Below are 23,664 nucleotides of genomic sequence, written 5' to 3' on the forward strand. Positions count from 1 at the left end.
GGGAGGAGCAGGGTGAAGGAACAGATGTTTGTGCCTTCTAGATAACTGCTCGTTACCATTTGGAAGTGGTCACCTGTTAAGTAAGTGTGCTTAAAATAAAGTAAAAGGAATCTGACTATGCAGACTCGGGCTTGTCGGGCCACAAGGAAGGAACATAAGTAGTTTGTTCTGGAAATAACTCTTTGATTAGTGATTAGTAAGCCAGGTTGTGGGGGATGCTTAATGCAATGGAAACTGAAGGAGGAAATGTGTCAGTGGTAATAGCAGAGAGATGACCATCTTGACCCTTTGAGAAATGTTGATGGTTTTTACAGACTTTTAACAGATTAGGAAAAAAAAACGTGTTAAAGTAGGAGAGAGCACAGAGCAGGGAAAAAGAGAGAAACTTGATGTATATACTGAGGAAAGCAAAGGGTATGATTTGGGCTGTCTAAAAAGAGGGGTTCGCTATATGGATCTGGTTAAGCTTTTTTCATGAAAACTGCTAAGTGGGAAATAGTTGGCTTTGTAATGAAAACAATAAATAGAGGACATAGAAGACTGTTAGTCCTCCAAATATTTTCAGCCAAGCTGCAAGAAATATTTCCTGAGAAAATACTGTTTATATTGAAAACAGGCTATTATATTCTTTCAGGACACAAAAGTAGCTGGAGTTGACATGAAGGATTTAATGGATTAGATAGCTGTTTTTCACAGTTACCAATGATTGTGACATCCTTGGAAGTTGGTTTGACAACAGTTCAGGAGCTGTCACTGGTTGTGAGTTTTGTTTGTTGGAGATGTAATTTTGTTTTTCTGCATTTTGTAGTATTTTTATACTGGAGTATATGGGGAGAGAGCGCTGCTGAGAAACTGGTGTCTTCACTGGAGAAGAGCTAAGCTTATTATCTGTTCTCTTTCGGGAGGGTAGGGCATTTGTGAAGTACAGTATAGCTCCAGAGAGTACTTGAGTTGACAGATTTTAAAATACAAACCAAATTAAGTTCTTTTCTCATTCAAGTATACACAGAATAGCCTTAGCTGATTGGAACTCTATATACTTTTATTTCCTAAAGTCGTAATTAGATTTTGTGTGAACTCCTTTAAAAAAAAAAAATAAGAAAAGAGCAAGCAGAAGACCTCTCTGACAGTCGTACTCTTTTTAATGAAAATTTTGTGAAAGTGATACATCTTTGAGAAAAGTCTTCCTTGTGATGGCGTGATAAATGCTACCTAACAGAATAGGAAGCAACTGAAAATCATTCAACAGGCTGATAGAAAGATGAGATGTCTTTTCTCTGTTTCATTTCATTTTTTGAATTTACTGGAGGGATTGCCTCTCTTCATAATACTATGGGGAGAAAATGTGTTACTGGGATTGTCCTACTGACCCACTGGTCAAGATGATGATAGTGATCAGGAGATGTTAAGTGAGATGAGATAAACTGCAAGTTTAGTACAGGGAGCAATGGTATTACACTTCAATCCACATATAGCCTTTATCAGGATAAGATATACAGATAAAATTTTTGGATGCAATAAATTACACTTCCTAGTTTTACAATCTGTTAGAAATTATGCCATTCTACATTTGCTTTTGGGTGGTGCACAGGACCTAGTCCAGGATGTTTTAGTGGAGGGCTCTCAGTAGTAACAGCCTCATTCTAGCAGTGTTTAGCATTGTAGCTGGAGGAGCAGATCAAATAAAGTGTGTGAATGTTGCATTTGAAGAAAGGGAGCTAGGTGAAAATTAAGACCAATTGTCAGAAATGAATAAACAAAAAATAAGAAAGCTACAACTGTTCTGGAGGTCATGTTTTAAAAAAACCCCAAATGTATTTAAAAGAAAAAAGACAAAAAACCCCACACAACCACAACAGTTAAATGTGTGGTGCCACTTATGAAAAAAACAGTGGTCCAGCAAATCCCTTCCCATGGTTCCCTAAGCTAGGCTGCAATCACAGGAAAAGATTAGATTTTCAGAAGGGAAGACTTGCCCAAATTAGGAAAACAAGAAAGCAGACAAAATTGACAAGCCACCTTTTTTTAAACAAAAAAATTATGGGGGCTAAAAAAGAATTTGAGGAGAACCCTGCAGAGGATTCTTAAGCTGATAGCTAAGTAGTCTTGCATCAAAAACAGGAGATCATTTAGGGGATCAGTGGGCACAAAGTATAGGAGACACTAGGCGTTGATAAGGCCCCAAGAGCAAGGCTCAGTTCTTTGTAGTAGACTTTGCTGCTGAAGGTACTGGGGAGGTTGCCACTATATGCATTTTGTAGCAGCAGATCAGAAGAGCTAAGTCAGTCTATTGTAAATTTACAGAAACTGTTAGTTAAAGATAGGCAGTTTAGACACCAGATGGCATTCAGCTGGGAGTCTGAAAAAAACTCAGATGTGAAATGGCAGAACTGGTGGCCAGGGTGTGCAGTCTGCCACCATAAATGGTCACCATGCCAGAGGAATATTAGATTGTTGTCATGTTGGCAGTACACAAGCAGAGCTCTAAATGGGACCCCAGAAACTACAAACTAACAACTTTGACTTCTGTCTTACCGGGGATGGTAGCGTCTTTGACAAAGAATAGGATGTTGAGTGCATGAGTAAGCAGTTGCTATGGTTCCTCTAAAGGGATATCCTGTTTCACTAAACTGCTGCACTCTTTGAGGGTGTTAGTAATCATGTGGATAAACAGCATCCCAGGAACTTAATGGATTTGAATTTTTTTAAAAGCCATTGGCAAGGTTCTATATCAATTCTTATTTTAAAAAAATAAACGTATTGGAGGAAATGTTCATATAAGTCTTGCAGCTGGCTAGAGTTGAAAGCAAATTAGGGTATACTGATCACTTTTTTTGTTGTTGTTTTTTGAATGGCACAGTCAGTAGTCATGTCCCTCAGGGATTCATGCTGGGAGCAATTTGGTCAACATCTTCATTCATGATGTGAAGAAGGTCATGAACAGAAGTTTGTGGGCAATGTTAAGTAGTTCTGGATAGTCAAATGCTATGCCAAGGAAAGGAACTCCAAAAGGACTTGTAAAACAGCATGGATAGGCAAATTAGTGGTAGAAGAGCTTTAAATGTAAAGCAAAGCATCTAGGTAAAAGTAATCTAAACCTTCTTTACATAGTATTGAGCTGAGTCACAATGCAGGGAAAAAGGTCTTGGAGTCTTGGAGTCATCATTGGCAGTTGTCTGAAATTGTTGGCTCGGCAATGAGTTGGTCACGAGCGGTGTTGGTCACGAGTGGTGTTCCCCAGGGCTCAGTGTTGGGGCTGGTCCTGTTCAATATCTTCATTGATGATCTGGATGAGGGGATTGAATGCACCCTCAGTAAGTTTGCAGATGACACCAAGCTGGGTGGAAGTGTCGATCTGCTGGAGGGCAGGAAGGCCCTACAGAGGGACCTGGATAGGCTGGATCATTAAGCCAGAGCCAATGGTATGAGATTCAACAAGACTAAGTGCCAGGTCCTGCACTTGGGTCACAACAACCCCATACAATGCTACAGGCTTGGGCAGGAGTGGCAGGAGAGCTGCCTGGAGGAAAAGGACCTGGGTGTGTTGGTTGACAGCCACCTGAACATGAGCCAGCAGCGTGCCCAGGTGGCCAAGAAGGCCAACAGCATCCTGGCTTGTATCAGGAATAGTGTGGCCAGCAAGACCAGGGAGGTGATAGTGCCCCTGTAATTGGCACTGGTGAGGCCGCACCTCGAGTACTGTGTTCAGTTTTGGGCCCCTCACTACAAGAAGGACATCGAGGTGCTGGAGCGTGTCCAGAGGAGGGCAACATAGTTGGTGAAGGGTCTAGAGCACAAGTCTTATGAGGAGCGGCTGAGGGAATTGGGGTTGTTTAGCCTGGAGAAGAGGAGGCTGAGGGGAGACCTTGTCGCTCTCTACAACTACCTGAAAGGAGGTTGTAGCGAGGCAGGGGTTGGTCTCTTCTCCCTAGTAACAAGTGATAGGACGAGAGGAAATGGCCTCAAGCTGCGCCAGGGGAAGTTTAGGTTGGATATTAGGAAAAACATCTTTACTGAAAGGGTTGTCAAGCATTGGAACGTGCCCAGGGAGGTGGTGGAGTCTCTATCCCTGGAGGTATTTAAAAGAAAGGTTGATGTGGTGCTTGAGGATATGGTTTAGTGGTGGGCTTGGCAGTGATAGGTTAGCAGTTGGACTCGATGATCTTAAGGGTCTTTTCCAACCTTAATGATTCTATGATTCTGTGATTCTATGAATTTTCAAAAAAGCCAACAATATGTCATCTTTTCCATATCACCAAGAAGGGTATGGAGAACAAGGAAGAGGTGGTGTTTTTGTCACAAAACTTTAGTGTGCCCATATTTTGAATGCTGGGTAAAGCTCTAGTGTCTGCATCTCAAGAGGAAGTATTGAATTAAAGATTATGGAAAGAAGAGCAATTAATGCTACAGTGGAGAGAGTAGCTACCTTAAAAGGAAAAATTTAGGAGTCTGGGGTGCTTCAGTTCAAAGAGGAGAAGGCTGAGGTGTAGATGAAATCAAAGTTGACAAAACTGAATGTGGAATTGTTCCCCAAATTGCACAATACAAGAAACAGGTAGTATTCAAAACTAGTAAACAAAGAGTTTGGTGCATAAATGAAAGTAATTCTTCACACATGAGGTATGAACCTCTGGAGCTTGTTGCTGCGTGTGGTCATGAAGCGGGCAGTATCAGCAGGTTCAGAAAGGGATTAGACACATTCATGGGGAAGACGGATACTAACAGGACTGGGCCATGGATAATACCTTCTGATATTCCCTATTACAACAATTATGGATGCTGGAGAATTATAAGGGGAAGGTACTGTAGGAAGCAATAGGCTCACGTGCTTGCCCTAAATTCCATTTCTTGTTGCTACTTGTAGAAACAGAGTGCTAGGCTACAGCTACCTCTGTTGTGATCCAGTACAGTATTATTTCTTACATTCTTACATTTTGGTTGTTTAATGAAGATGTTTGCTCAGAATTTTAAATGGACTTGGGGCAAGAGGCTGACTGAGTTTGCCTGAGAGAGTGGCTTCTCCTAATCGTGATTCATTGGTATCGCTCTGTGCCAGAAAGGAAGAGTAGACTGGGCCTTTATTTTACTGGTGTCATATACATCTTCACTTCTTCCAGTTTCTTTGTATCCAAAGTTACCCAATCAAAGTGATGGAGTACTGTAGCTTAATAAGTAACCACATTTGAGCTGATGCACAGTAACCGACCAAATGCATCAATTACCTGCCCCTCTTGCCAAGTAAAACACAGTAGCTTAAACCATGATTTAGTCTGACAAATGATTTGTGGTTTAAGCCTAGTATGTCCTGATTCACAGACAAACATACAGTCAGTTATTACAGTTTGGGTGATGAATGTTAACTCATTAGGCTCCTCTACTAAAATTTTTTCCAACTGAAATCTCTCCCCTTCTGTGAACTTTTTTATATTTTCTCCCCCTTTTATCAGGCTTTTTCTTCACAGTATTCAGCACTCTAGCCTTACTTAGGAAAGGACTGTGTGTGTTTGAGGATTAGAAGTGACTTAAACTTGCTAGGACCCAGAACTGCAGATTCAACTCAACAAATGCTGTTTAGATCACTTTGTGTTTTGGTAACTGATGTAATGTCAAAGCCGCTAATGCAATGAAACACACGTGCAGTCTTGGCTGTGGAAGCAATGTCTGACAGAGCTGGATCAATGACTGCATAGCTTTTAAAGGGAGACCTTGTCAACACAAGTGCAACAGAGCACCATCTCCTCTCTATCCGTGACTAGAAGAAAGGAATGAGAAACCACTTTGAACCAGATGGTGATTCCTTCTAAATGAAGCAGGGATCTTGAGTGTAGTATTTTCTATAAAGTTCAGTTTACCCTTTGTATCTTGCAGAAGGTGCATTTGGTACATCTTGCTGCATTTTGTCTTGTGTACAGAAGATTGCAGGTCAAATAAGCATGAGGAAATTAAAAGGAAAAAAAACTGTGGGAAAGGCAGAAAGATGGGAAAGAAAATCAACCTGTAGTATTTCATATCTGTAACTGCTGAGCTGTTGTCCTGAGGTCAGATACCTCTATACAATATTGACAGTCAAAATAGTCTAATGTCTATTAGCTAGGGAATGGCTACATTTAAAATGTGACAACAAAGAAATTGCCATTAACAATGCTAGTAATTCTTACTTGTTAACAAACATTTTTTACTGCCTTACATCTGGGTTGTTGTATCATATTGCAAGCACAAAGCTTTGAACATTTTTGAGATGGTTAGCACACTCTTAAGCTTCCCAACCTGCAAATATTGCAAAGAGTGAATCAAACATGTAAGCAAAGGAGCAGAACATAGATCACCTTTTTCTTTTGATTAGTATTGTATATATAGCTAATTAGCAACAGACAAAATGACAGGAAAGAAATTAAAGAACAGCATATGCGTCAGCAATGCTTGCCTCTTCTACTAATCCTAAAATGAATATTTGAAATGCAAAAGCTGAAGAGTGTATATAAAGAAGCTAAACATGGATTCATCCAACAGAGGTTGTTGCACAGCACATTTCATGTCTCTGCCTGTAGAAAGTCTTCCTCTTAGGAGGAGGGGGCCAATCGTTCTGTCTGATGTCTTTCTGAAACTATTAAAATTTCACTATCAACGCACTCTCTCCAGAACGTTAAATGAAGAGTTTGGTTTATGACCTTAAATGGGATCTTCTTTCCTCTCTCATCTTTTTAAACCACCCTTGTAGCGAAGGGCATATGGAGGCCTGATCCTTCTCTTTCACCTGCGGATCACTATTAGTTTTGATAGGATTGCATAACTGAGGGACAAATTAAGTCACAATTCAAGCTGTACTGTAGTTTGACTTCTGCTGTTATCCCTGTTTTGCAGACAGGCCAGGGTCATTAAGGCCTGTTGGTGCATCCAAAGCCCTGACAAGCATCACCTGGACCTTCCACCCATGCACCTTCTACCCAGTGGCCCAGGAGCTCTACTTAAGCTCAGGCCCAGGCCCCCAGTCTTCACCTGAGCTATGTCACAGTGTACTTGTGCTCAACCCTGTCCTTGCTGCCCTGATTTTCTCACTGGTCTTCCTGGATTGTCTTCTGATGTGACTGATTACTTTGCTATGTCTGGTGATCACCAGACTGTCACTGTCACCACCCCTGCCCTGATTAAATACTGCGGAACATTGTCCTGGTCAGGGAGGTAACTGTTCCTGCCTGGCCTTGCTGTTCTTGTTCTGTGGCTATTAGCTCAGACTTCTATGAAGGACCTGCAGTTATTACACTGCTGGATGTGCTACAGTGTGATGTAGCTCAGGCAAGGACTATGAGCAGTCTGGCCTGAGCTGAAATGGGCCTCCTGGGGCCATGGGCAGAGAGTGGGGATGGAGGGTTCAGGTGAGGCTGGTGAGGACAATTAAGGGAAATTAGTGCATTCTGGGCTCTGATGCAGAAGAAATGAAGCTTGGGAAACTTAGCGGCACTGAAATGGGAAAGGCAAAGAGGTTTTGTAACTATTAATGTATTATGTGGGGAAGCTGTGGCACAATGGACAGCAGTTCGTTAGTTTATGTGTGCATTGAACTCTGTTATTGCTAAAGCATTTTCTTTCTTGTTTGTAATACGAGTGGATAGGATCAAGAGCCTTGTTATGCTGCTTGAGTTTAGTGCATTCAATCCATGCAGTGTCCAAAACTTTCCATTAGCTTGTCACTTGACCTTATTGAAAAATTATCAGACAAAAATAGTTTTCTGATCTGCGATACTATTTATCTGAACTGATATTGAGAAAATATGCTTATAAATGCAGAAGATTAAAATAGATTCTGACTTTGTACTTCCAGGTTCCTGAGCATGCAGAACTTGCCTGGATTCTTGGGTGCTTGACTAACGTGCCACGTCTGCTACGCTTGCCCCAGTGGAAGGTATGGACAGTTTCATAAATCGAAAGGAAATGTATGGGAATTCAGTAGAACTGCTGTGCTTGAAATACTTGTTATCAGTGAACTACCAACTGTACCTTGGCTGTCCTTGCTTTAGGCTTAAGTAATTCGCTAGTCCTATGGTGGAAGGAGGAAAATATGTCTTTCCAGGTCTGTTGCTTTCAGTGAATGTTTTTCTGCTGGAAGCTACAGGATAGTATTTTTGCCAGAAACTTGTAGAAACCGTACTAAATAGGAGGGCTATTTAGTGTTGTTAAACTGATTTTGCTAGAATGCTTGGAGTTATTTCAATGCTTATTTAATAATGCAAAACAACTACAAGATATTGCAGTGGAAACCTTGAGCCTTGCTGATTAAGGAGCTCCATAAAAAGCTTTTATTTTTCCACTGTGAAGAGTGGCTGTTCTGTAGATTTTATGGAAGAGGGTGCAAAAGAAGCATATATTGGAAGAGGAGTGTAGACACTATAAGTATTAAAAATGTGCTGAGTGATAAAGCTAATGCAGGTTAAATGCCTGCTTTTACAAGTTTCAAGCGTTCATTTTCTTAATCTTGGTACTGCATCAACATTTCTGCATCAGCTGAATTCTTGCATTTAATTTCCTTGTATTGTATTATGGCATTTAGTAAGCAGAAAAACCAAAAAGCAGGAGAGGGAAGTATCAAAAAAAGGAAAAAAAAAATAAATCTTAAGAGCAGTTTGGCTTGTAGAGTTCAGAGCAGTCTTAAATACCTCCAGATGTTTTCTTTTTTCCTGTTTTTCTTCTTAATTAAATAAAAACAGTAAAACTTAAATACAGCAACCAGCGTTAATGCATGGTATAGATTAAAGCCAACCTTTTCAAACCTGAGGTTCTAAAGTTAAGCTCTTAAATCCAACTTCGACTGGATTGACTTTCCAGATCTGCAGATAGGTGTTACAGGTGCTAGGCTTTGCAAATTAGGTCCCCTGAACCCTAGGCACTTAAGAGATGTAGACAGAAGACAGGATTTGTATGAGAGGGTGAGAAAAACTTAAAGACAACTGAATAGTCTTAATAATATAATTACGATCGCAAGGGTTTTGTTACTTAACTGTTGTTAAAAGCAAAAAATAGATATGCCATCACTAGAACAGAACAAGTATCTGTAGCCTGACTATCTTGGTTTAAATGATCCATATCACAGAGCAGTAAAGGACTTTAGGGCAGTGGTTGGATTGTTGGGAGTAGCATGAACTAATAGAGAGAACCCTGGATTCTGCCTCTGTAGTTCTCAGTTCTCCTCACAGCAGTCACTGACTCTCCAGGTGACTGTGTATGATCACTATGTCTTGACCTCTTTTCTGTGAATTATAAAGTGTTTCCAAAATTTACTGCTGAAAATTCTATTTTAAAAGTAGGGGTTATCAATAATAAGTGTAATAACCCAGCTTGATTGTTTTGTATTTGTAACCATTTTCATTAGTAAGATCACAAACAGAAAGAAAACACAAGCCTGTTTTCTCCTTCCTACAATATCAGAATAATATAGGGAAATTCATAAATATACGACATAAAATGGGATGTGTGAATTCACAAGGAGTGGATTTTACATGGCACACTTTCCTCTAGAGTTACACAATAAGTTACTCAAATTGGTTGGAATTCTAATTAATTAAAATCGCAGACTTTGATACTGTTACCCAAAAAGGTGATTTCTCTCTGTTTTTCTTTTGCAAACAGATGAAGCGTGCCTGCCAGAATAATGAAGGAACTGTTGGTTTGTTGACTTATCCTGTGCTTCAGGCAGCAGATATTTTGCTGTACAAGTAAGAGGCAGAATGTGAGCCTATGGGCAATGTCTGTTCAGCTGCATTAGAATGAATGTTCATCAGGTCAACATGCTAACTTATTAAGTGGGGGAGCTGGGTGTGATTAGATCAGAAGATTGGAAATGGATGACAGCTTTTTTACCTCTCAAGTGGCTGGTTGAAATCTAACCTCGTTTGAAAGCAACAGGCAGGGCTGTAAATAGAAAAAGCTGATCACTTCAGAACAGTTCTTAGGGAATTTTAACACATATAATGTTTAATTTTACGTATTACATGGTCACACACATAGATATACATATATTTTAAGTAGTTATGCTTTATTTCATGCAGTGTACTGTAGAGATACTTAAGCTGGCTGTATATACTGTACCCGTATTAGTGTGGGATTCTGTGTAGGCCTGTTGATACTGATGAAAAAGTGAGTAATTTACTGCACCTTGTGGTACCTGGGCTGGTTCCATTTCCTCTGTGGTCTACGATGTGCTGCAGTGGAAATACACTCTAATGAGGGACTAGAGACTCTGCATGCCAAAGTTAGTAGCCTAGCTGATAGAACTTGTAGTGCATTGCCATGACTGGTTGTATTTCAAAATACGTTTTAAACTGTCTCAATAAGTATCAGAGATAACACACTATGTATTGATTATTTTTATGTTCTGAGAGCATGTACTTTGTGGAATTGTTCTGAAGTGAAGCTGTGAATGTTTATTGGGACAGAGAAGTAATATAGAACTATAAGGGCAGGGACTTAGGAGGATAGAGTAACCAAGACTGGCAAGTTGTTAACACAGAAAAATCTATCTAGAGAAATTTAATCCGAAGTGATCAGTAGCAAGGGAAAACAGTAATGTTAGAAGATATTAGATGATATTTCTAATTCTCTTGAATTTTAACTAAAAATAATGGGAAGCAAAAGTCAGAATGAATTTGAACATTAAAATAATCTTCTAAGCAGTGAGTCCCATTTGATTGTCAAGCAGTGTTTAAGGGTGAAAATTAGACAACTTTATCAGAAATCACCTTGGTTTGGTTGAGCTCAACCATGTATGTCTTTTCCATTTATAATAAGATCACGTGATTAATCATTCCTTAGTGAGCCTTGGAAGTGGTTTGTTATCTACAATGTGTATTAACTGCAGGCTGTCCAGACAGAGCACAAAACAAGGAAGTGAAAGGGAAACAATATCTCTTTGAAGAAATTTGACATTGTATCTTTTAATAAGAAATGTTTTAATGTAAAAACATAATATTGGGAACAAGAAGCAGGGAGAAATGGGACCACAGAAAGGAAACGGCAGTCGTGAAGAAGAATTAAGAGCTGGAGGAGGGAGAGAAACAGTACTAATTCAGATAAACCAAGGATCAAAGAGACAGGAAAATGGACAGAAGGTAAATATATGACAGAAAGGAATAAAAATAGCACCAGGACAGAAATATAAAGAAACCAGCAAGGAAAAAGGCAAAGAATCATGCAGAGGCATTTATAAAGACAATATGTTTTCTGTTTAGTGGCAAGCTTTGTGAATATGGAACCATTTTGGCATATGGAAACATTTCTTTTGACCGGCTTTTAAAGTATATTGATTATGGTAACTGATTTTCTTTCTGTTAGTTCTAGGCCACTGTGGTATCCTATTGGCTACTGTAACTGTTTTTAGGTTGCCTTGCTAACTGGTGGGGAATAAAGGTGGACAGATTGATTCCTGGATGTCAGCCCAGTAATTCAGAATCGGAAGGAAGGAGTACCGTGTTGAACTGAAATTTTCTGGGAACTTAAAAGATGCATAGTGAACTTTCTTATGCTGGAACATATCCAGGATTCAGAGCTGAATACCCCATAAGCCTTAGAAAAAAAAACTGCTGGTGGAGGGGAGAGTAATCAGAAGCTGGCAAGACTTCAAGTCTGCCTCATCTAAAAGAATCATACATTTTTAGCAAGTATGATTAACTGTGGGAAAGAATCACCAGGGGAAGTAATGGATTCTTTACCTCCTCGTGTCCTCTTGTGCAGACTGTGTTTTCCTCCAGAACTGCATTCAAGCTATTGAATTCAATACAGAAGATCAAATGATCCTTTGATCCTAACAGTTCTAATCTATGAATGATAACACTTGTGGCAGTAGAGGCACAGGCTCACCCGCATGATATTTATATAATGATGACCTATGAGGAAGAACAAATCTCTTCTTTCCTTCCCTTGATAAATCCACAGTACTAACTTCTCCACAACAGTGATGGTTTCCTGAGACTTGACAAGGCAAGGTGCTTGTGCTTTATGCCTTGCAGATCTTTTCTTACTTTGTTCGTACACTATAACACGTGCTCTTTGATCTCTAAAGAGACAGCAGGAGATTCTACAAACACCTTTCCTAGTGCTGAGTTAAATGATTTGCTTTTATTGGTATCTTCACTGTGTATGTTTTCACAAAGGGCTATTTTTGCCCTTGGAGATGTGCTTCAGTTCAGCACAAAAAGCAGACTCATCCTGGGATACAGTCAGTTTGGGGTCTTGCTCCCACAGCAGCTATATCTAACTGGGACTGAGTGTTTGGCTCAACCTGGCCCTCAATCATGGCAGAAGCTGTGACAGTTTTCAGTAACATTTCAGCAGAACCGGAGAGCTTTGCTGAGTTTCCTGTATCTGTCTTCTATTAAAAGGTCGACACATGTTCCCGTTGGAGAAGATCAAGTCCTGCACCTGGAACTAGCCCAAGATATAGCACAACATTTCAACAAGAAATATGGAGAATTCTTTCCTGTGCCCAAAGCCATTTTAAGTGAGCTGGTCTTGGTTTGGTTGTTTGTTTGTTGTTTTTTTTCTTCCCCCTTAACCGCACTTCAAGGTTGAAGATGGATTTAAATATTGTGGAAGTAGTTTCGGGGACCAAGAAAAGGGAACAAACTGATGCTAAGGGAGTGGAAAATTAAAAACTGACAAAAAGAGACTAGAGGCTGTGAAATTCAACTCCCAAGATAGACATAAGGCTTTCCAAATCCCCGGTAGAGGAATGTATGCGACGTCTGGTATTCTAGTCCTAGGGGCCAGATGCACTCTGCTACAGCCAGTAAGCCTTCCTCTTCAGGTATTGAACCTTATAAGAGTAGAGTCTCTGCTCCATGTTGCTAGTTCAGGAGACGTGTAAGGAACAAAAAGAGAGACCTCTAGCAAGCAGAATTCTTCAGTGTCCAAGTGGTAGATATTTACATTAAGCATGCTAAACAGCTTGTAGGTTTATTGCTACAATGCTCAAAAATCTTTTAAATATGTTTAATATATACTTGCGTATTTCAGTAAGAGTCTCTTACAGAGCTTAGACTTTCTATTTTTGATCTTCAGCTCAGGGAGACTTATAAGGGAAATCTTCTCAGCCATTTTTGAGCTATAAGGTCATAGGCCGGGGGGTGAGGAGGAATCAGATGGCGCAAATGGCATGTTTGTTAAGAAACGTGAAGAATTGGGCAAGGAAGAAGTATTGCATCTTTGTTGTAAGTAATGTAGAGGAATGCACAGCAGAGACCTTCGCCCCTAAAAGGGCAAGGAGCTCTCACCTTAGAAAAGACAGGCAGTAATAAACCTTTCTCAGTTTTCAAGCCTCAGTGACAAAATGGTGTTAGATCCAGAGTGGAGCTTAGAGAATACTAGGTATTGCAAGCTCTGCAGTTTCTAATGAACAATTAAATTCTAAGCACTGTTATAAGGAGCTGAGTGTAGCCTATGATGCAGGAAAGACTGTTTCCTAGGAAGTAAAAAGCTCAATTTGAAGAGGAAAGAAAAAAAACCAACATTTAAACGTTCCTCATGAAAAGCATACCTTCATAAGTGCACAAGTATATACAAACCAGTGAAATTTCCTAGATTCTTGGAGGAGTTAGGGACCTATTCAGACTCACTAGCTGTAAGCAGTTAGATTACCTGGACTCCTTCAAATGTGCAGAAAAGAGATGGACCAAGGTGATTCAGAACAAGCACTTTCTGGGGCAGTCTGAATTTTACCCTGGAAGAACACTTACCCTTTCACTGAGTAAATAGGCCATTTATGACGAGTATGTGGGTAATTTAGTTGGCTGTATTAGGTGCCTAAATACAATTTGGTGTGAGTATTTTTTAGATCAGTGGTACTTTGTACTCCATGAATGATATTTCTTGGTGAAAGACTGAAACTGTTTGGGTTTATGCTGTTAAAGAAAGTACTTTGCAATATTCCCCTAATGCTACTATTCTATTTCATTTGCACACATATGTCTGAGTAGTTTGTACAATACCCACACCTCTCTTATCTGAACAGTGCTTTCCCTCTAACGGAGCTGGCTAGTGTTCAGTTAGGGAACTTTTAGTAACTGTTTTTATTGATATTTGGGAGAATTACGAAGAGATTTTGGGTGGAAAATTTTCCTAAAGTAAGGAGATTAACTGTTCTGGGATACTTTTTTACCAGTGGATTTAACCTGTTTGTCCACTGTTCTAAAACCTTTCAGTAATGTGCAGTCATGCTCTCTAGGTAACTTGTCCCCAGTGCCAGGAATACAAGGGAGGAGAGAGTTTTTGGGGAAGATCAGCATATAGCTAGAGAAAACATAAGGAAGTCTCCTAGCAGAAGTTTCTGCTTAGTGAGGAGGGGACAAATGGACAAGATTTTAATTTAGTTCATGGGAGGAGAAAAGTGGTTTAGAAAGACAGGGAGGGCATAGGAGCATACGTGATTGTGGTCACAACTCATTTTTAAGCAAGAATAAACAGAACTTTGTCATGCTGCTACAAAGTGTTCTTAGCAATTTTCATAAGCAACTGTTGTCTGTGTGCATTCATAATTATTCCTTTTTTATTTTTTAAGGTACAACAAAGAAAATAAAATCCCTAAGAGATCCAACAGTGAAGATGTCCAAGTCAGACCCACAGAAGTTAGCTACTGTTAACATAGCGGACAGCCCTGACGAAATAGTGCTGAAATTCCGCAAAGCTGTGACTGACTTTACCTCTGAGGTGACCTACGACCCAGCCAGTCGCCCTGGTGTCTCCAATCTGGTGTCTATTCATGCTGCAGTAACAGGGCTTAGCATCAAAGAAGTGCTGCACCAATCAGCTGGTCTTGACACTGCTCACTACAAAATTGTAGTAGCAGAGTCAGTTATTCAAAAATTTGCACCTATCAGGAATGAAATCAAGAAACTCCAGGAAGACACATCCTATCTGATAAAGGTTTTAGAGGATGGAGCAGAGAAAGCCAAAGAACTGGCTGCCCCCATCTATCAAGAAGTAAGACGACTGGTGGGATTTCAGTAGAAACTGCCAAGTTGCAAGGACTTTTGTTTCCTGGGACAGACATGTTGTTATTTGTATCTTCTTAACCATTTTGGTTTAAAACAAACACTTTTTTTCCTTGAAAATCCAAGTAGAACATTGAAGGTGTTTGTAATAAAAAATATGCATGAAGCCAGGTTTTTCCAGTGGGACCATCATTGAGCTTGTCTGGATAGTCAAAGAGGGTGGGCACGAAGTAATCCCACAAAAGCAGAATATAAGGTTGCCCAGATGGGGCTTGGGGTTTTTCCATTGATTGCTACAAGAAGCTGAGGTATAGGTGAGGTGATTAGAAAGATTCATCATTTTCTCAAGACCATCCTTAGCTGTGCATGTGATCTTGTTACAGATGGACAACTCATCCCATTGGAGGTTACTCAGCTTTGAGATGTGCTTGAATGTGTTCCTGGATAACCAGAATAAAAGCACAGGCTTACAAATCAAAATGCTCAGGGTGATGACGAGAGAACTTACTATCTCCCCATTGCGTCTTCAAACTCAGCGTAATGTTGTATCTGCACCTAGTTTGTGTGAAGTGAGTCAAAGAGTCTTATGGATATGGATATCCATACTCTAAAACTCACTGTGACTAATGTGCCTCTATGATGGTCACTCCAAATAATCCAGAGAGCTGACTTGAATTTCACTTCTGCCACCTGTGCCATCCTGTCAGTCAGGTCTAAGGTACTTCAGTGAGAAATGACATGGGCTTCAGCTACTCCTATCTGCTGTTTGGCTTAGCAGGGAGGTCCAGGATTTTCAGTTCAGCATCAAGTCTAGGATTCCTTTAGAAAAGGTGCAGAGGAAAAGATGTAATCCTGTGTGAAAGAAATCTTAGATTAAGAAATCAGAGAACTTCAAGTAAAATTTACAGAATTACTTGTTTAGAAATTTGTGGTGATGTCAGAGACAGAATGGGATTAAATAGGTCTTTATGAAATCTCAATACCGAGCCTCAAGAAAACTCAGTGATGGGAAGGATGGTGTTAGCCTCTGATGATCTTACGCCTCACAAGACCCACAGACTGGGACCCATGGACTACGGTGTTTGTTGAGGAATGTATGGCAAAGGCGCAATGCCAAAAGGAGACCCTCTTCTTAAGCAGGGGTCGTAGAACATGTTAAAAGGGCTTTCAAGCCCTACAGGTCCTGTGCCAACATATTTGGGTGTATCATTGCACTTACTGGTGCTGTGTTTGAAATCGCTATACTGTAATGTAAATTGAGTTTGTCCTGTGCTGTGGCAGCTTGTGACCATTATAGGTCTATGGCATTTGTTATGAAGGACTGCAGTCTTACATGACTGAGTTAGTAAAACTGGGGGGGGGGGTGTCTATCACATAATCTTAGGCTGGAAGGGACCTCAGGGATCATCTAGTCCAACCTTCCTAGGAAGAGCACAGTCTAAACAAATGGCCCAGCACCCTGTCCAGACAACTCTTAAAGGTGTCCAACGTGGCAGAGTCAACCACTTCCCTGGGAGATTATTCCAATGGTTGACTGTCCTCAATGTGAAAAATTTCCCCCTCATGTCCAATAGGAATCTCCCCAAGAGCAATTTGTGTCCATTCCCCCTTGTTCTCTCCATGTGACTCTGTGTAAAAAGGGACTCTCCATCTTCTTTGTAGCTACCCCTTAAGTACTGGTACATGGTGATGAGATCCCCTCTAAGCATCCTTTTCTCAAGGCTGAACAAACCCATCTCTCCCAGACTATCCTCGTATTGCAGGCTTCCCAGTCCTTTGATCATGTTGGTGGCCCTTCTCTGGACCCCTTCCAGCCTGTCCACAGTCTTTTTGTATAGAGGGGACCAGAACTGTACCCAGTACTCCAGGTCTGGCCTGACAAGCACTGAGTAGAGTGGGATAATGACTTCTTTATCTCTGCTGCTGATGCCCTTTTTGATGCAACCCAGCATCCTGTTGGCCTTCTTGGCCACAGCAGCACACTGTTTGCTCATGTTGAGCTTCCTGTCCACCAGGACCCCCAGGTCCCTTTCCGCAGAGCTGCTCTCCAGCCAGGTGCATCCCAGTCTGTGCTGCACTCCCAGATTATGTTTTCCCAGGTGCATGATCTTACACTTTTCCTTGTTGAACTTCATAAAGTTCTTGTTGGCCCACTCTTCCAGCCTATCCAGATCTTCCTGCAGAGTGGCTCTCCCTTCTGGAGTGTCTACTTCCCCACTCAACTTGGTGTCATGAGCAGTGTCTATGTAATGCAGTTGTTTGTTTGTTTAAAAACCAAAAAAGCTATTTAGTTTTAAATTTAGCTAATTGTCATAGTGAGGTGATTCAGAAGGAGTTACTTAATTTTGCAAAACAAGAACGGGTGGACTAAGTGTCTGCAGATCTGTACTGAGACCTGTATTCATTTGTTAGGGATCTGAAGAAGAGAACTGCCATGCAAGGACTTGATGATGACAGAGTTTCTAAAGTTAGTCAAGACTAGAGGAGCAGAGTGGATGGAGAGAGAATGATGGGAAACCAAACTCAGTGTAGACAAGTCCAAGGTAATGTCCTCTGGAAATAATAAGGGTATTCAAAAATAGTCCTTGGTTTCAAATTAGCTGTAGCGGATTAGGAGAGGGCACAGTTACAACTGCGCATACCTAGGTAGTTTCACAAAACTTCTGTCCATGTTTAATGGCTGCGTTAGTCTGCATGGGAGCTAAGACAGAAAATTAAGGCACACAGTTACCACTGCTTACTGACTTGGCATAAAGTGTTTGCTGTTTTAACATGGGTTGATTTCTGCAGGGGTCCCATAATAGGTTCCTTACGAGAAGCTAGCACAGTGTTCATGGAGATACTGAAAATCTTTAACACTAATGTATCTAGTTTCTACCTGTTCCTCCTTTTCACTAGCAAAGATAGGAGCACGTATTCAAAAGATGAATCATAGTTTCAAGGTGTCATTACACTTCTGATACTCATATCACCTAACATGTAGGGCTGGCATTCAACACACCTCATTTGCAGTAAAAAGGAAATAAGTGTATTCATGTCTTCAATACAATTTATTAAAAAAAAAAAGGGGGGGGTGTGACATCAACAGGCAATTCTGGCTCGTTACCTAAGCTGTCCTGAGCGCTCTTTCCAAAACCGTTAGATTGTTTTTTCAGAAAATCACATAGGTGAAGCAGGAAAAAAAGCTTCAAAGGAGACCTTTCTTTGGGGTGGGGGGTTAATACATTACATATTTAGCAGTGTTTCAATCAAATTTAGTATTTTCTCTCTTAATTCAAGAATATGGGCATTTCCCTTCCCTTTCCCCTATTAGTAAACAAATCTTACTTGCCTGACTTATTTCCTTCACATAAGGAAATATGCCTGCTTTTTCTCCTTCAGGAAAGCTAAACTTGTGTAAAATGAATATGTTCACCTACTGATTGTTGACTTAGCCTTTTATTTTAGTAGCTCCTGTGGAGGAATTCTCAAAATAAAAGCTGCGTCTGCCCAGTGAAATATTCCCAATTCCACTAACAACCATGATCATTAGGGGCCCCTGAGGGGAGACAACTGTAATGTAGATGTTTGCAGGTACCTGCTTCCTATTTCAGTTTTCTTAGAGTGTGGCTTTTCTGGGAAGTTAACCATCTTGGCATTCAGGTTAAGAATCTAGCTGGACCTAGCCTGTCTGCCTCTTTGCATTCCTTCAGCTGTTTACTTGGCATCTGGGAAGAGTTTGGCAGGAGGAAGCTGAGCTTGAAGCAACATGTGCTCACTACTATCAGTAAAAGTTGTTTGATACCAAGCTACTCTGATCTCTTTGGTCTTCTTCTGCCTCCCTGTTTCCTCTTTATAATATTTTTGTAACACCCATGGTGTTCTGTGTCAGTGTTTACTTTAGCAAAATAGTGCAGATGAGTTAGAGCAGCTTTTTAGAGAACACTTGTTGGAGAAGGTTTGATGTTGGAGAAGGTATTTCAGAAAGATTTGTTTCACGCTAACTCTAGTCCAGTGTGCTGGGGATTTATTGTTTGTTTACATCTGGAGTGCAGTAGGTGCACTCCTGAAATGCATTTTCATGTTTGGTTTCATCCAGTTCATGTTCCGTGAGACTTTTCTGTGATTCCTGCTGAAGTGCAGTTAGTGGGGACAGTGGGGAGTTTCTGCAGAAGCGCACTCCTGATCCCAACTGCAGTGCTAGCGTAGACATGCCTTGTGGTGCTGTGGAGGTCATTGTAAAGTGTCTTCCAGGACTGGGTGCAAAAGAGATCAAATTGCATCTTTCCTAGTTGAAGAAAGAAGAGTTGAAAAGTACCCCCTGCTGTGTTGCTCTTTGTTTCAGCTTCCTCTTCTTCAGCGAGCCTTCTCCTTGAATATATGCAGTAATTTGTGTCTTAGTCTCGAAATGTTCTCCTTTCCCATTCCTGTATGTTTAGTTGTATGGGAGGTACATATGTAGTGGTTGGGATCTGCAGGTATAGCGTATGTACCTAGCATCTCCAGGTAGCTGAAAAGATTCGCTTACCTTTAGAGATTAACATCAACTCCGCAATTAATAACTTGCTAAGATCTAACTAAAATATTTATACACTTGAGACATTTGCCTTTGCAGTCAATGCTTCCTAGGGAGTCATCACTTATCAGAAGATGCTGATAGTTGGTTTCAGTTCTGTGCTCCTAATTTAGAGCACAGAATTTACTGGGAATTTTAGATTCAGGAACAACGTTTTCTTCCGCAGAGACTCCAGGTAATGATTGGCCTCATAAATTAACTCTGGTGCTGCTCCAGCATCTGCATACATCCCTGCCTCAAATAATTGGAGTGTATGTATATTGTACATTATAGTGGCATTTGTTTTTAACTCTTAAAGATGTGGCTGAAGTGTACGTAGTTTTAAGACACGATCTGAGTTGTCAGATTCTCCAGAAGGCCTTTTGCTTAGTTCTGATTCAGTGTGTGTTTATCTACAAACAATTCAAGTAAAACTCCTTAGCAGGGTTATGGTTGCCTCCACTCAAGGTCAGGGAGTTCATATCAGTGAGCCAAAAGTTTAAGGACAGTGAAATGGGATCCTTGGGGACTGACCTGCATGTAAATGTCCTGGGACTGTAGGTTATCAGAGCAAGTGTTTTCTTATCCTTGGTTAGGGCCATCATGATCTTGACAACAGTACAGCAGTAAATACTCCTGATGAAAGCCTTTAGTAGGCTTATGTAGGAACTCTGTATCTGATTTGTTGAGGACTATACCATAACACAAAACTCTTACTTTTCTGGTCTCTGCAGTTTGCCAGATGATTGTGTCAGCAGAAATCTGTTTGGAAACCATTAGCCAAAGCCAAATCTAATCCTCCACTCCAAAGCCTTTGGATGTTTTCCCAAAATGGGGATTTCCCAGAGCAGCTTGGTTTTGCTAAGCTACAATACCAAATTTCGGTAGTTGCTATAGGATCAGGAAGAGCCAGAGGTCCATTCTGAATGATTTGTTCATATTTGTCATTACTGCTCTTACGCATGTTCTACTTATATGGCTCAAGGATCGTGACAAAACTCAGAGGGGGTCTGTGTGTGGTTCTGGCAATGGCAACAATATGGACCCAGGTGGGTTTGAGTCTTGAATCTAATAAGCATGCTTTTTCAGTGATCCAGCTTGGTTAGATTTATGTTCAGAACAAAAGATGGATCTTTCGCCTGTACTAATATCTCTGCATTTGAGTTCCTGGATGCTGCCTACCTGTTTGTGACTGACTGCTTCACAGAGAGAAATAGTCTAACATGCTAGCATACAGAGTCTAGTGGAAAAGGCTTTCTGTTCAGGAAAGATGTTACTTGTTCTTGCCAGGAAAGCAAAAACCCTCTTCCTGCTATACTGGACTATCCAATTTCCTTTAAATCATTCGATCTGTTCCTTCTTTCTGGGTAAACTTGGCAATAATAGCTGCAAGAAGAATGTCACTTTATTGTGTAGTCAAAAGTCTTGGAAGGACCCAGGTGTCTCCTCTCATCGTTTCAGAAGTCCCTTACACCATGGGACTTTACTAGTTGCACAAGCCAGTTTCAGGGAAAATGCTTTAGCAAAACTGATCTTATGTGACATTTGTTGATCTAATTAAAGTTTTGTGGTTTGGTTTGGTCTTTTTAACTCACTAGGTTGTGAGAGAAGACTTTTGTTAAAATCTGAATTTCAAAACAAGCGTAGTCCTTTGGTGATCAGGTGACAACTGAAATAATGGAAAATTCTTTTTATCATCACAAAAGATTCTGTGCTGATTCCCACTCTTTTCTGTTGGTTTTGTTGGTTGTGCTAATGGTCATATTGTGGAAGGTTTGACAGAAGAGTATTTATTTTGGTTTGTGCCAATGAAAAATCATTCTACCTGCAACAGTCCCACATTATTGTGCAAGTGACGGATTCATTCATCATTTTGCTTTTAGGCAGCAGCTTTGGTTTCATAGTTATTTTATTTAAAAGCAAATGCCAACCTCCTGCACTGACGGATGAGCACGTGTGCCCAGTTACAATAAACAGTTTAACATCTGGGAAGATATTCTGCTACTATGGTAAACTGATGTCACAGAACACCATGACTGAAGATGAGATTATCCACTGCATGAGTGGTCTCATGCTGCCTGTGGATGTGAAACGAAGCACTGAGCTTAATGTCTGTTGTGCTGTCATGTTCGCAGCACTCCAACGTGGCTGTGAGAGAGGAACAGCAAATCTGTGCCACACCAGAAGGCTCAGTCAGTTCCAGATGTGCTATATTTAGTGTATCTGCAAGGTGAAATGTCAGGACAAGAGTTCCAGCACCAAAATCCTTAAAAGTTACTGAATATTTGATAGTAACAGCATGCTTGTAAAAGCCTGAGTACAATGGCATGGTCATAGCCTCATTCATATGGCTGACATGAGAAGTCACGCAGCTCTATGGGATGGTGCAGTAAAGTTAGCAATCTGCTTCCTTGATACAATCAATGTAAAGACAGTATGAGTCTAATTCGAAAGGTTAATGGATTAACCTTTACAGGTGGGAAGCAACAGCTTATGGCAGAACAAGGTGGTACCAGCTCTCTCTTGCTGCCCTAAACCATTCTGAAACAAGATGCTTACGGTTCAAATGGGGACTTGTACAAAGCACAGGCAAGATCCTCCATGCACAGTGTCACTTGTCCCGCATGCTGTTGTATCTATGACTCTCCAGTCAATCTCATTTCTGAGGCATGTCTTCATTGTTGGTGTGACTTTATTGTCATTCATCAATGTGAAATGATAAGTCATGTGCTGATAAAATTAGTGAAACTTTGGTTAGAAACATGGAATATATGTTCTCTGTTATCTTTGGTGAAAACTTCTTTCCTGAAGCCCCAGGATTTACAGAAACATATTGTTAAGCTAAATACAGAATAAACTGCAGCAATCACAATATTGTGGAGTTCGGGATCCTGCTGAGCATGCTGAAGGTCAGTACTAAGACAAGGGTTCTATATTTTATAAGAGCAAACTTCAGTTCACTCAGGGCTCAGTTGGGAGGGATTCCATGGGATGTTTCTGTGGAAGATGAAGTTGCTAGTGAGTGCTGGGAGTTCTTCAAGAACTGTCTCTTGGAAGCACAAAACCAGTTTATCCCCTATAAAGGAAAGGGAAGTAAGTGGAGCAAGAAGCCCCCTTAGCTCAACCATGACCTCCTGGTCTACTCAAATCCAAAAGGGAAGCATACCAGAGATGGAGAAATGGAGGATTATCTGTTGAGAGCTACAAGGACAATGCCAGAGTCTGCAGAGATGCAGTTAGAAAAGCAAAGGCCCAGCTTGAATTGAAACTGGCTGTAGATATCAAAAATCACAAGGAAGTGTTCTTCCGGTATGTCCACCACAAGCGGAAACAGAAGGAAAACATAGGCCCACTGTTAAACAGAATAGGAGAGTCAATCACCAACGATGCTGAAAAGGCAGAGGTCCTGAACACTTTCTTCACCTCTGCCTTTACCAACACTGTTGGGTCCTAGGCTTTAGGAATGAAATTCCCAGTTGATCCAAACATAGACCCACCATCAGTGAAGGAAGAGTTAATACATTAATTATTACAGGAGCATGACCCCTACAAATCGATGGGCCTTGACACCATCCGCCCGAGGGTGTTGAGAGAGCTGGCTGACATCATTGCAAGGCCACTCTCCATAATCTTTGAGAAGTCATGGAGAATGGGGGATGTCCCAGAGGACTGGAGGAAGGCAACTGTTACCCCTATCTACAAGAAAGGGCTTGAGGGAGGATCTGGGTAACTATAGGCCCATCATCCTTACTTCAATCCCTGGGAAAGTTATGGAATGAATCCTCCTGAGGGCCATCACAAGTCAAATGAAGCACGTGATTGTGAAGCCAATATGGCTTCACTAAGGGCTTCACTAAGGGCAGACTGTGCTTGACAAATCTGGTGGCCTCCTGCGACAAAGTAACCTGCTTGGTTGACATGGGGCGGGCGGTGGACATTGTCTACCTGAACTTCTCCAAGGCCTTTGATACAGTTCCCCACAGTCTCCCTCTGGAGAAATTGATGTGTTATGGCCTAGACAAGTGGTCTGTGCAGTGGGTGGGGAACTGGCTGACAGGCTGCACCCAAAGGGTGGTGGTAAATAGCTCCTTTTCCAAGTGGCAACCTGTCACAAGTGGAGTCCCCCCGGGATCGATATTGGGCCCAATATTATTC

The 23,664-nt window shown here is 40.9% G+C and overlaps 1 protein-coding gene across 3 annotated transcripts in view; it reads left to right on the forward strand.

Moving 5' to 3' along the window:
- Positions 1-15,141, forward strand: part of WARS2 (tryptophanyl tRNA synthetase 2, mitochondrial) — a 45,178-nt gene extending 30,037 nt beyond the window's left edge. For all 3 annotated transcript variants that reach the window (XM_064465171.1, XM_064465189.1, XM_064465179.1), the window contains 4 exons: positions 7,820-7,900; positions 9,622-9,707; positions 12,369-12,487; positions 14,543-15,141. In XM_064465171.1, coding sequence (XP_064321241.1) covers positions 7,820-7,900; positions 9,622-9,707; positions 12,369-12,487; positions 14,543-14,991 — 735 coding nt within the window. In that variant the 3' untranslated portion in view covers positions 14,992-15,141. The remainder of the gene's footprint in view (positions 1-7,819; positions 7,901-9,621; positions 9,708-12,368; positions 12,488-14,542) is intronic.
- Positions 15,142-23,664: the final 8,523 nt, after the last annotated feature.

The sequence above is a fragment of the Phalacrocorax carbo genome, chromosome 1 (assembly GCF_963921805.1).
Source record: "Phalacrocorax carbo chromosome 1, bPhaCar2.1, whole genome shotgun sequence".
NCBI classification, from domain to species: Eukaryota; Metazoa; Chordata; class Aves; order Suliformes; family Phalacrocoracidae; genus Phalacrocorax; species Phalacrocorax carbo.